Here is a 13,049-nt window from a genome sequence, read left to right on the forward strand (position 1 = left end):
AGTAAAACAAACTGACAATATTAAGTCTGTTATTAATCTTCAGCCACTGTTGCGATTAGGTCTCCTCAACTTAGCTGTCACACTTCAAGTAGCTCCTTGAGTGACTTCTACACTGATGTCAATGTGAAGTGAGCAAAACAGTTTCTGGTTCTATTTGTTTCCAATACTTAGCCCTAGTCTACACTACAAACTTACGGCAGTGTAACTATGTCGCTCAGGGGTGTGAAAATCCCTGAGCAACGTAGACCTAACCCCCAACGTAGACAGCGTTATGTTGGCTTCTCCCGACAACATAGCTTCCACTTCTCAGGGAGGTGGACTACCTACTCTGATGGGAAAAGCTCTCCTGTTGGCATAGGTAGCCTCTTCACAAAGCACTGCAGCTGCACCATTGCAGTACCGTAAATGTAGACAAGCCCTTAGTCAATACTTTCATCTTAAGACCTTAAGGTGCTTTCACTTACAAGTGAAGTAGGTCAGCATTATTCCCATTTTAGAGCTAGGTAAACCAAGGCACAAAGTGATTATTTTCTCATAGCTGAGAATGGAAACCTGAAGCCCAGACTCCCAATTTGTGCATTAGCCACAAGACCATCCCATTTATTGCTGCAACCTTTCCTCCCTTTCCCTCTTTCCAACCTAGTCTCTCCACCAATCTCCACACCTCAGTGCCTTTTCTGATCCTATCCCCTTCACACTGTGGTTGCTTCCTGGGGTGGAAGATGCTACTACTCAGGGTTGGAAGTATCTATTCTTTCCCACAGTTTCTACACTGTGAGGCTAGGTATGGTGAGAATGCAGTTGAGGGGACAAGACCCAAAGGAAGCCTCTGGCAGGGCAGTGGATAGAGAATTTTGAGGGGAATTGCATGCATGAGTGAATGATAGCAGGGGCAAATGTGTGACTGTCACTTCAGATAAATAACATTTGCCAATGTAGTCAGTTCCTTTAACCTATACAGCATCCTCACTTTTTAAAAATAATGCTTGAAAAAAGAATATGGAAATGGATAGCACTAAAAAGAAGCTAAAAGTCTCAACATTGCATTCCCTACAGTGAAAATTGGTAACAAGTACTGTGGGTGCAGTACCACAAAGACAGGAGCAACCACAGAAAACAGGGCAGGAAATGCAAGGGGTTTTTTTGTTTTTGTTTTTTTGCACTAAAAGTCTGTGAAATTTACATCAACACACAATAATTTAAAAACATTGACAAGGAAGACTAAGTGCCCCCAAACAGAACACACAAATATCCCATCAGAATACACAAAAATAGCTTCGCTACCTTTGACTAGTCTCACCTCCCATGACAAAATGGCTAGCTGTACCAACTAATGGCTAGCTTCCTAGATCATATTCTTCAACTCCACCTAGATCAATTATCTTATAATTTGTTACCACTTCCCCACCCAAGGATTCTCCAGTACTGCTCCAGGTATTTCCTCCTTCCAGGAGTGTTTTCAGTCTGTCCTTCTGGTTTCCTACCATATTACTTTATTACAGGGGTGGGCAAACTATGGCCCGCAGGCCACATCTGGCCTGCCAGCTGTTTAATCCAGCCCTCGAGCTCCTGCTGAGGAGTGGGGTCTGGGGCTTGCCCTGCTCTGGCACTCCAGCCAGGGAGCAGGGTCGGGGACTAGTTCTCGTGGCTCCCGGAAGCAGCAACATGTCCCCCCCTCCGTCTCCTATACATAGGGGCAGCCAGGGGGCTCTGCTCCGCACACTGCCCTGCCCCAAGCACCGCTCCCACCACTCCCATTGGCCAGGAACCGCAGCCAATGGGAGCTGCAGGGGTGGCGCCTGCAGACAGGGCAGCACGCAGCAGAGCTGCCTGGATGCCCCTATGCATAGGAGCCGGAGGAGGGACATGCCACTGCTTCCAGGAGCTGCTTGAGGCAAGCGCTGCCCAGAGCCTGCACCCCTGAGCCACTCCTCTGTGCCCCAGCCCTGATCCCCCTCCCACCCTCTGAACCTCTTGGTCCCAGCCTAGAGCACCCTCCTGCACCCCAAACCTCTCATTCCAGCCCCATCCCAGAGCCTGTACCCCACAGCCAGAACCCTTACCCCACCCTCAGTGCCCCAAGCCCCTGCCCCAGCCCTGATCCCCCTCCTGCCCTTCGAACCCCTCAGTCCCAGCCCGGAGCACCCTCCTACACTCCAAACCCCACATCCCCAGCCCCACCCCAGAGCCTGCACCCCTAGCTGGAGCCCTCACACACCCCACCCCCATTGACCCAGCCCACAGCCCCCTCCCGCACTATGAACTCCTCATTTCTGGCCCCACCCTGGAGCCCACACCCCCGGTCACAAACCTCACCCCCTCCTATACGCCAGCCCCAATTTCATGAGCGTTCATGGCCTGCCATACATTTTCTATACCCAGATGTGGCCCTCGGGCCAAAAAGTTTGCCCACCCCTGCTTTATAAGGAAGGAGTGCCAGACTCAAATCCCTTGTAGCAGTCATGAGTTCAAAATTACTTCACACGATTTTAAACTGTACAGCAGGGCCTAGTCCAGCACAGGTGTAAGGACCTGATGAATGCTAGTGGTGGTCCCTCTGAAGTCAAAAGGAATTCCTCATAGTGTGCAGTTACATACATCTTTTTCAGGATCATGTCCTTGGTCTCTATATCTCAGAAGAATTTCTGAGCCTTTTCCAGCAGCCATACCACATCTGTTGACAGCCTCAGGTGTGTGCACCAGCACCAATACACTGAGACTAAGAGTCCTGAGGATCAGTGATTAATGATCACTATGCAACAAGTGACTAAACCCAAGACATTAAGATTGTGACTATCCTAGGTGGAATGTGTCTGTTGCTCAGCCTGTTTTATTAGAAAAGCCGAGTTAATCAGGTAAGAGCAGCTATTTGTTAGAGGTTATTTTTAAATACAATGATATGAAGAAATTAAAATACTATATATAGCCTTCATGTAAAACATTGAAACACTGCAATTTATATTCACTAAATAGATATCTAGTCTGAAAGTTTGTTGTTGTTGTTTTTTAATAGATTTAATGTGCTTTTTTCTTAATAGCCAGGTAAACAGTCTGAAATTAATGTCAGGCCAAACCTTTTTCTCAGCTACTTTCTTCTACACTAAATGGGGCCTAAAAATTATGTGGAGATAAAAAAAATTGTGATATGACCTCAGAAGAAAAACATCAATTTTCTTATTTCAGTCCTTTTTTAAAAAAAAATAATAGCTATTACTATTACTCATTTTTGCCCACCTTTTTTCTCACATACCACAAGGTTAAAACCCTCATACAAATGTATTTAAAATTGAAGTGTAGACAATTTACATAATCAACACAAACACAAATTACTTAGACTTTTAATATTTTATATCAGTGGGAACTAGTGTTTCCATTTAATCTTTATTTTTATTAAAAATAATTTCCAGTCAATAGTCATGTTTTAATCAGTTTTAGGCATGATTTCATGTATCCCCTAAATTTTTCTTTTTAATGAATTACATTGCCAGTCCAAACAAGTCTGGTATTTTTAATCCTACTTTGTTTCTTTTTATGCATATCGATTTAGATTAGAAGTCTCAGTTTTTGCCAACACTTCCAGACATTCTGGAGGTTATACTGGTACAAGTTACATCATTATTGTTCATTGTCTGGATTTCTTATATATTTTACAGTACAGCAGCATTCAACATATTCCAAAATCATTTCTACAAAAAAAAAGTATATCCCATTTAGAGAGCCTGCAAGTTAAATTCCATTGATGTGCTCCTAGTCAAAGTGATTTAAATCATTACAGCAGTTTCTCAATAATCTAGGCCCTATCTGACTGAGGAAAATAGGGCATGATTTACCATGTTGGCTAACAGATTTTAACTAATGTGTAACTAATTTAACAGAGTGTAAAGCCTTCAAAAACATGCTACTTGCTCCTGGTCAACCCTAGGCTCCCTCTTCAACTGTGGCAAGTTTTTAAAATACAACCTATTTCCCTAGTCTAGATCTGCTTCCTAGACTAGTAGACTACTACCTCCTGGAAATTTGAGCGATGAACTCAATTTTCCTTTTTGTATCAGGCAGTAAGAAAGTATTGGATCACAAAAGCTTTTCCTTTCATGTAGCATGCTTGCAATTAAATCTGAACGACCCCCACAAGTACTTTTGCAGAGAGCTGGAGAGAACAAAGATGAAAATAAATGTGCCCACAAGGGCACTTGGGAAGGGGACTGTACTTGTTTCTAAGTCTTCTTGTTTCTGATACATCATTAGCAACAACTAGCTCCTGCAGTACAAAGAAATGCCCAGTTAACAGGCACGGAGGGACGCTTCCTTGACATAGAGCTTCAATTCAATTCAAAACTTTAGCATGCAATTTGGTGGTTTTGGTGGGCACAGATACTTGGGAGAACACACACAGCCTTGAGACTACAAAATGGCTGACCAAAAAGAGCAGGCCTTCCGCATTATATCAGAGCGTTAGACATGTTGTACAGAAAGAAAGGAGAGCCTCAGGACTCAAAATACCACATGACTGTGTGTTTATGAACAACTTATACTAAGTCTGTCCTCAGTGAAGAGTACCACAGCAATTACTCAGATTTCATGATGGCAAATTTGTCAGGATAAAACTTTGTTGCCTTTATAGGGAACATATTCAGACTTACTTTCTGTTAGCATAAATATTCTGCATTGCAATATACAAGTTTCATGATCATACTTAACTGGAGAAAGGCTTTTAAAAATAAAAGTACCCTCAAGAAAAAATATTACCTATTAGAAGAAGTGCAACATATCCCTATGCTAATTACAATTGCTTCCTACTGTATGACTTCTGCTTATTAATAATATTCTCATCTTTTTTGGAATTATGGGAAGTATTGTTAAAAGCAATCAGATTCTTATATTTGCTCTGCCCTATAATGAGACAAAAAAGAACAAAATGAAATTAACGGCAGGAAACTTAGAACAAAAGTAAGCTTATGCAAATCAACAACATCACTGGTAGTCAGTAAAAATACTTTAGCAGGAGTCTTTTGTTTAAAAGGAGGTTAGCTTTATAAGCATTTCCAGCTACTGCATGCAAGCCAAGAATCATACGAGTAGTCAAACCTTGTGCTTTAAGGTGTAAGCTGATCACTGATGAGGGTCAGAAAGGAATTCTCATGGTCACAAACCCAAGTAACACCACTGTATGATTGGCCAGATTTAACATACAGGTATTTTACCTTTTTCTGAAGTATCTGGTACTGGCCATAGTTAGAGATAGGATATCAAGCACATGCTCCTAACCCTGCAAGCTGTCACATGTGTGCATCAGCAGACATATGCAGAACAGCTTGCAGGATCCAGGGCCTCAGAGTTTCCTCTGTCTGATCTGGTATAAAAAGTTCTATATTACCTAATACATACAGTTAGGGGGAAAAAGCCACTACAAAAAAGCATCTTTCTAATATAGATTCAGATAAGTTTTCCAACAGAAAATAAAAATCAATAATTGTTAATATTCTAAGCATAGCGAGATTTTTAAAAAATAATTCTTTGCTGTCCTACTCTAGGTAGGAATTAAAACATAAGGCCACCAACACGAAATCTTTAGTTACATAATTAGCAAATGATGCACAAATAAATGTGTTTGTCTGCAATGTTTCAGAGGTTAAAACTTTGGAAGTGTCTCACCTTCACAGGGAATCTCATTACAGATGATTCCACTTCTATTATATTTTTCTGTTTCTTTTCTATGAAGCTGTCTTCCATTTACCCTTACTCACCAGGATATTCTCCTGTCAGGTCTGGGGCCTGCGCTGAATCTAATGAAGAAACCACGCTGACAGCATTTGTGGGTACACTCATGGTAGCTGTAGAAGGGGAAATTGTTGATTTCTTTGGAGCTACAACAACACTCCTACATGGAGAAATACATAAAGTTAGTAAATAGTCTTTTTTTTTTTTTTTTTTTTTTTTTTTTTTTACATACTGTGGCCCTTTTTTGAAAGGAAAGAAACATAATACATACAGAATTCTGTTTTCCGCAAACCATGTTAGCTAGCAAGTTCAACACTTCTTTCCACATTCTCTTTTGCCAGCCTATCTAAAGATATGCACTGACACTTTATCCATGTTCTCCCTCTCCTCCTTCCAATTGTTTATAGCAAGGCTTTAACATTCATTTCAATTCCCCAGAAACATGATCAGCTAAAACTGTATGGATATACAACTACTAGGGTGGGTTACTTTGGGATCTACCGCAGTTCCAGTAAAAACAGCTTTTGCCTTTGGTATTACTCATATTGAGTACCGCTTTAAGAGCAACACCATGCTTTAATGATCTAACATAGCTGAACACAGAAAGGTAGAAAGGGGCTACAATGTCAATATAGTCAAAATAAAAGATACTGAGATCTGACAATATCCACCTTGAAAACTGTCTAGATGTGATAGGCTCCTTTAATTCTATTTTACAATATTGGAAGGCTTCTCAGTGGAGAAATCTACAGTATAAAAATAACTAAAACCATCCTGAAATGCTAATGTATAGTACATACGTTAATGTCTTCATTACATTTCAAATGCATCTTATATGGAAATAAATCTATGGATATATCTGAACTTAAAGAAATACTTATTAAAACAAATCAGAAGATTCTTAGAGCTGAAGACAGTGTCACCAGTCTTTACATAAGCTAACTTTCAAGCATTACATTCAACAATAAATATGAAAGAAGATGATGACGACATGTAAAATGTCAAGTTAGGCATGGAGATTTATCTTGTCCGCTACCAAGAATCATAGAATATCAGGTTTGGAAGGGACCTCAGGAGGTCATCTAGTCCAACCCCCTGCTCAAAGCAGGACCAATCCCCAATTTTTGCCCCAGATCCCTAAATAGCCCCCTCAAGGATGAACTCACAACCCTGGGTTTAGCAGGCCAATGCTCAAACCACTGAGCTATCCCTCCCCCCTTAAAGAAATCTATTTATGATTAATTACATTGTAGTACTTTATTCCAAATACCTAAAAGACCTTGTTAAGCATACTTCTAAGGCATTTTTAATTGCAAGTTAGCTCCATAGACATGCAAAAACCCAACTAATGAGGTAAAGAGTGCAGCCGATATATAATGCACTCCCATAGCAGCGCTTACTTTTAATTACCTGGTGTTAACTGTAAGTTGAAAATCTTCAACATTCAATTTATTTAATCACATCTTCTGTTGACAACACTATAACTACACACTGAAATTATTCCCTTAATAACTTTAAAGAATTCAGTTTCTAAATAAAGTTACTTAGAAACCTGAACCAAATTCAGGCGTGGAAACAAGGTTTTTGTTAAATACTTTAAAAATAATTTTAATTAGAAGGGGAAAATGGATCACAGTTGTCTTTCTCCCTCACTCCAATGGATGTCACATAAGCTAGGCTGTGTTACTGATTAAATCAACCTTCCAATTGCTAGGAGTAGGGCAGCCACCGTACTTGGGGGTAGTGTGTGTCACATCATTATAAGGGTGACTGCTAATGTTAACTATACACTAAAAAACAGACGTAACAACCACCTGAGCCCCAAGCCAAGCCATTGTGCTTGAGCCATGAATTTCTCTCATATGTACATGTCGGTTTCCACCAAACACGTACAGTGTATTAGAAAACCAGTTTATAAAAATATATACAGAGTCTGCTAAATTACATATACATTGCCATTAACGTACAATGGGGCCTTGCATTTCCTCATGCCTTACATTACAGAGCAGAAAACAGACAATATCCCTCTAGACATGCAATACCAAGACACTATTATTGCTCTTCTTTAGGACAAGTTCAAAAAACAGGAAGGAGGTAGAAGAGCAATATATATTTACTGGGTTTTAGTAACATGGGTATACTATTAATATTAGGATGAGTCCCCAGCATCTGACCCACACTAGTAAATTTCATGTGTATTTCCTTGCTGGATTTAAATTGTTTTATTGTCAAAATACTCAATACAAATATTTAACTAGGGTCCAGAGATCTATATTTCATGAATGCAGATGTGTTCACATAGTCTGTATCAGACCTTAATGTAAAACATGGAGACATTTGTTTCCTTACCGGCAAAAGAGTTACAGTAGCATTTTATCAAGTTCCTACCAACAAACACAAAGTGCATTACAAGAATACTGGAATGGATCCTAATATAAAAGCAGAGAAATAGTTTGGTGATAAAATTCTGGAGCCACTAAAACTTTTGACAAGGTAGTTATTGTGTAGGCATAATAGCTTGTTGTTGAATAGCTCTCTCTCCTACATCAATGCAATTATTTTAATACTGGAAGGTACCAAAATTAACTTAAGAACAAAACATGTGTTACATTTTCTTTTTTCATTTATAGTGTCATATGTTTTCAGGATTTTTCTAAACCAATCAGTTCTCAGGAATCATCAAAACAAGAGGTCTTCCACGTTTCACTCCTGGGGGAATTCTGTGCAAAAAATAAAAAATTCTATGCACAATATTTCAAAATTTCGCAAAATTCTGCACATTTTATTTGTCAAAATAACACTATATTATGACAGCAGTTTCAATGACTTTGGTAATTTATTTCAAAATACCTGTCAGCAGGTATATCTGTAATAATACAGACACACAAAAATTCCCCCAGGAGTAGAGTTAAAGAAACCCCTACGACAACCCAGTTCCTGTTTCTCTGCCCCCTTTTCTCCTCCCGAGCCCAGCCAGGGGGCCAGATACCCACACCCCCTCCCCCCAGAGACCAGCTATGCCCCCCCAGCCCAGACACTCACACCTGCTACCCGTCAGAGCAGGCTCCCCCTTCCCCCGACCCAAACATTCACACACTCTACACCCCAGAGCCCAGGCGCATCCCCCACAACCCAGACACTCACATCCCCTAAGACCAGGGACCAAGAGTGAGAAACAGCCTGATACTGGGTCCCGGGTTTCCACGGAGTTTCCAGTGTGCCACCACCTTCTTCCTTCAGGGTGTGTGGAGAACTGTAGCTGCCAGGAGCCCTCTAAGCTCCCTCCCCCTCCCCCTGGCCTTGTCTTCTATTTGCAAGCTGGACTCTGCTAGGTCCAGCAGCCCCTAGTGACGACCAACATTTCTGCAGCCCTTTTCTGTGGGGAAAAAAGGAAATTCTGTGTGCACAACATTAATTTCTGCACAATTCTGCATTGCACAGTGGCACAGAATTCCCCCAGGAGTAACCTTTAAGATGGCTATGAAAACTACACTGATAGGCCCCTAGCAATTATGAAGCCACTGTGGCTTCCAAATCTGTAGGGTAGGGAAAGCCCTGGATTCTCTGAAAGTATCACACATAAATGGTTGATCAGATTCTGTTAATTTTAGATTTTAGGATTTCCTTCTCTAGCTTAAGAGCATATGTACTAAGTTTTGAGATCGAAGGAATTTTGGAAGACTTCATAAACCTTCTGTAATAATTGTCTATAAGAAATGTGCTCATTAGGGTTGCCAGGTGCCCAGTTTTCAACCATAAGGTCCAGTCGAAAAAGGGACCTGACAGTGTTGGGTCAGATGTACTGACCAGACGTCAAAAGTCCAGTTACTGCGGGCAGCGAGGGAAAGGCTGCCTCCTACCTGCATCTCTTTGGCAGGAAGGCAGGCTCCATGTCAGGCTACAGCTCCAAAGCAGAGGGAGACCAGCGGTGGGGCAGGGAGGTGGAGAAGATCCAGCTACAAAGATGAGGGAGGGCAGTGAGCAGTAGGGGGAGGGTGGAAGAGAAGCGAATGGGGGGCAGAGCTTCAGGGGAAGAAGCGGGGTAGGGACAGGGCAGAGGGGGTCCAGTTGTCAACAATTAGAAAGTTGGCAACCCTAGGGCTGATATATGAGTCACAATACCAGAACTGGACACTATTCACTGCACAAAACTATGATCATGCCAAGTTAAGGTTGACCAAAAGTGATAAATACCCTTCCATCAAATGCACCTATACTTAATCCTCTGAAAACCAAGGAGGGAAACTTAAAGATTTCTCCAAAACCACACCCCACAACCTCAATTCTCCCAACCTAGAACTGGCAATAAGCGCTGGAACAAAACCAGGCATGGCCAATCATAAATATGAGCTGTCATTTTCTGTGTTGTGTCCAACACAATGCTACACCATAGTTCTTCTTCATACACTGATACGAACACTACTACTACTGTGCTAAGTGTAGCTGAACTTATCAAGGGTTTAGTTACACCAAGTTTCCAGAGATTGCACTGCCATTTAAGGAGAGGTGCAGCTACAGCTAAAGCAATCAGGGATCCCTTTTTTTTCCCGCGTTGTGATGTGTAGCAGTTCAAAGCAGATGATCAAAATGGGCCCTCTTGCCTCTAAAATCATCTGTAGAGAGAATCAGGACAACTATAACAGTTGTTATTCACATTCACTAGGTATATGAAGATAGTGGGATATACACACACCACCCTTAATATTCTCTTACACATTCTCAGAGCTCAGCAGACAGCAAAGGAAACAATGAGTAACTGCTTCACAAATCTGACACTATAACACACACACACAAACGATTACCATTAGGGAACTTCACAGGCTTTTTTTAATTACAATCATTATTCCTTATTAGAATGGAAACTTGCAACTGAAAACAAAAAGAAAATTAAGCTTTAACTAACCATGGGATAATGGCTCAGCACCGTAAGTGATCTACTTGAATTCAAGTGGTAAGAAGTAGAGTCATTAAACATCCCAAAGTTGAGTGTACAGAAGAGCATATGTTGCAGTTCAGTAAAGGATTTATATATATCCACCCTGGAGGACGTTAGAAAAACTGCCTCTCAGTTAGGGCTGGTCAAAAACTTTCCATAAAAGTTATTTTGATAAATTGTTTTTTCACAAGAACTATCTGCTTTCCACAGAAATTTTTGAATTTTTGTCGAAATAAACCCCTAATATCTGAAACAGGAAAATGTTTCAGTTACAGCAAAACAATTCAATGTATAAACATGTTGGTGTCTCATGGAAGTTGTATTTTGAGTGTCCCCATTCTCCTCTATAAATCCGGTTCTCCAGCAAGATTGTATCCACGATGCACCTCAATCAGGGACTTCCACAGTGGCTCAGCAAGAGGGAAGACTGTAGTGCATCATGAGAGATGGAATCTAAGGGGAAAATATTTTCCCTGACCCGCTGTACTTTCAGTGTAAACCGTACCCAACACATACAGGAGCGAGTAGAGTTCACAATGCTAAACTTGCACCCAGAGAAAATATCAGCCAGACGTTACCCTCTGAGATGAGCTGGGATGGGCCCAAAAGTTTTACGTAGTAAATCTTTGAACTTGCTCTCTTCTCTGTTACCTGCAATTGCCAAGGTCTCCTGAGTCAAGAGTTTAGCTGAGAACTCAAAAAGAATTAACTGTAAACTTTAAGTGGCTTAACATATTCCTTTTGCAACTAAACTCTGTCATATTACCCATTTATTTTAATCTGGTATTTAATGTATTTTTTATTTAATCCATCTATACTCTGCATCTTTCCTTTATTTTTTATACACAGTTTAAAGAGAGTTTATCAAACAAGATTATAGCCACAGGATTTATTTTTAGAGGTTCAACTCAAGGGCCTCTTGAAGGCACGTTACCATGTTGCTCATTATAAGTAGATTTGTTTGCTTTCTATTATCTGGGATGCACAAGAGTACATTTGAATCATAGATCCAGTACTTAAGGGTCCTCTGTTTAAACTTTATGATCCTGTGAGAAATTCTTATACAGTTCCTTAGAAAGTGATATTGATATATTCTTATTCTCAATAGCTAAGTAGAAATATAACAACTTTCAAATAAAGAAATATATGTTACTTGTTTAACTGCTCCATAACTAGTGCAAATGGTTCTGGTGTTGGTCACAAAAAAACAGTTATGTCAATGCTAAGATACTTGGAGTTAAAGAAGTGCCAACTGACAGACCAATTCATGAGGCACTAGAAAACCCATTATTTTAAGATAAATGTCTATATAAAATAGAAATTACGTAGAAACTATGGAATATGCATCATATTAATCTAATGTTAAACAAAATAATCTTAAGAAATATCCAAGTATTCAAAAACACGTTCTAGTCCACTAAAATTGAGGAGCACCTGCTTTGTCTTTAAGTAGGTTACCACACAAACAAGATGTTTTCCTTTCATTTAGTAAATTAATTGATTGGTGAATTATGTTTTTAAAAGTGAGAAACTCTTGGATCTTCAGAAATAATCTATTTACAAGCCTCCATAGTTCCTATTTTACATTTTGCCATGTTTATAGGGAATGTTGGGTTATTTTCACACCAAATTCATGTCCTAGGTTCAAAGATGACCATCATCTTGAGTACCTTGATCGCATGCAAGATTACCCATCAATTAATTTTATTTCTTTAATAAAATGGAACCACCTCATTTAATTCTATATTCCTTCATCACCTAACATTTGCAAATTATAATACTAATCGCTTCAGATATGGGAAAGTTAATATAAATTAGAAAAATACCATAAACAAAATATTCTCACACATTTTCTGAGCAAAGCTCTGCCTCAACACATCTGTAAACATTAAAAGGGCTTCTGTAGATTGTCTCATTAACTCAGCTACTTCAGGTGTTTTTCTTCTTTAATTTAAAACCAAATCTTTAATGTTTAAAGCAAGAATTTATAGCACAAGAACTGATAAACGTAGGTCAGATACAGTGTAGGCCAGCCACCATAAAACATCTTAGCCAGAAGGTCAGTGTGTTATTAGTCCCAATTATGCTGAAGTGTAGGAAGGCTTCGTGTTGCAGACAATTATTCACTGCTGAATGAGCACAGATCACCAAACTGAGCAGTGGCTTCCATCAGAGACAAAAGGCTTACAGAATAAGAATCCATTAATCCAAATTCTTTAAACAGTCATCTATTCCTCAATTTTTAGAATGCTTATTTTTATTTGTTTTGATAAGATGCAAAATATCTCTAAATATAAAAAAAAAATTCCAAGTACCTTTTCCCCTGCTTATTTATTAGTAAAGTGATAAGCTTACACTTAATTTGAAAAATGTAATGTAAATTGCACAGGTTGCT

The 13,049-nt window shown here is 39.8% G+C and overlaps 1 protein-coding gene across 9 annotated transcripts in view; it reads right to left on the minus strand.

Annotated features, from left to right (window-relative positions):
- The window catches only part of LRBA (LPS responsive beige-like anchor protein), a 549,006-nt gene that overhangs the window by 400,786 nt on the left and 135,171 nt on the right, over nucleotides 1–13,049 (minus strand). For all 9 annotated transcript variants that reach the window (XM_043545801.1, XM_043545802.1, XM_037897376.2 and 6 more), the window contains exon 31: nucleotides 5,745–5,878. In XM_043545801.1, coding sequence (XP_043401736.1) covers nucleotides 5,745–5,878 — 134 coding nt within the window. The remainder of the gene's footprint in view (nucleotides 1–5,744; nucleotides 5,879–13,049) is intronic.

This window comes from Chelonia mydas, chromosome 4 (assembly GCF_015237465.2).
Source record: "Chelonia mydas isolate rCheMyd1 chromosome 4, rCheMyd1.pri.v2, whole genome shotgun sequence".
NCBI lineage: Eukaryota > Metazoa > Chordata > Testudines > Cheloniidae > Chelonia > Chelonia mydas.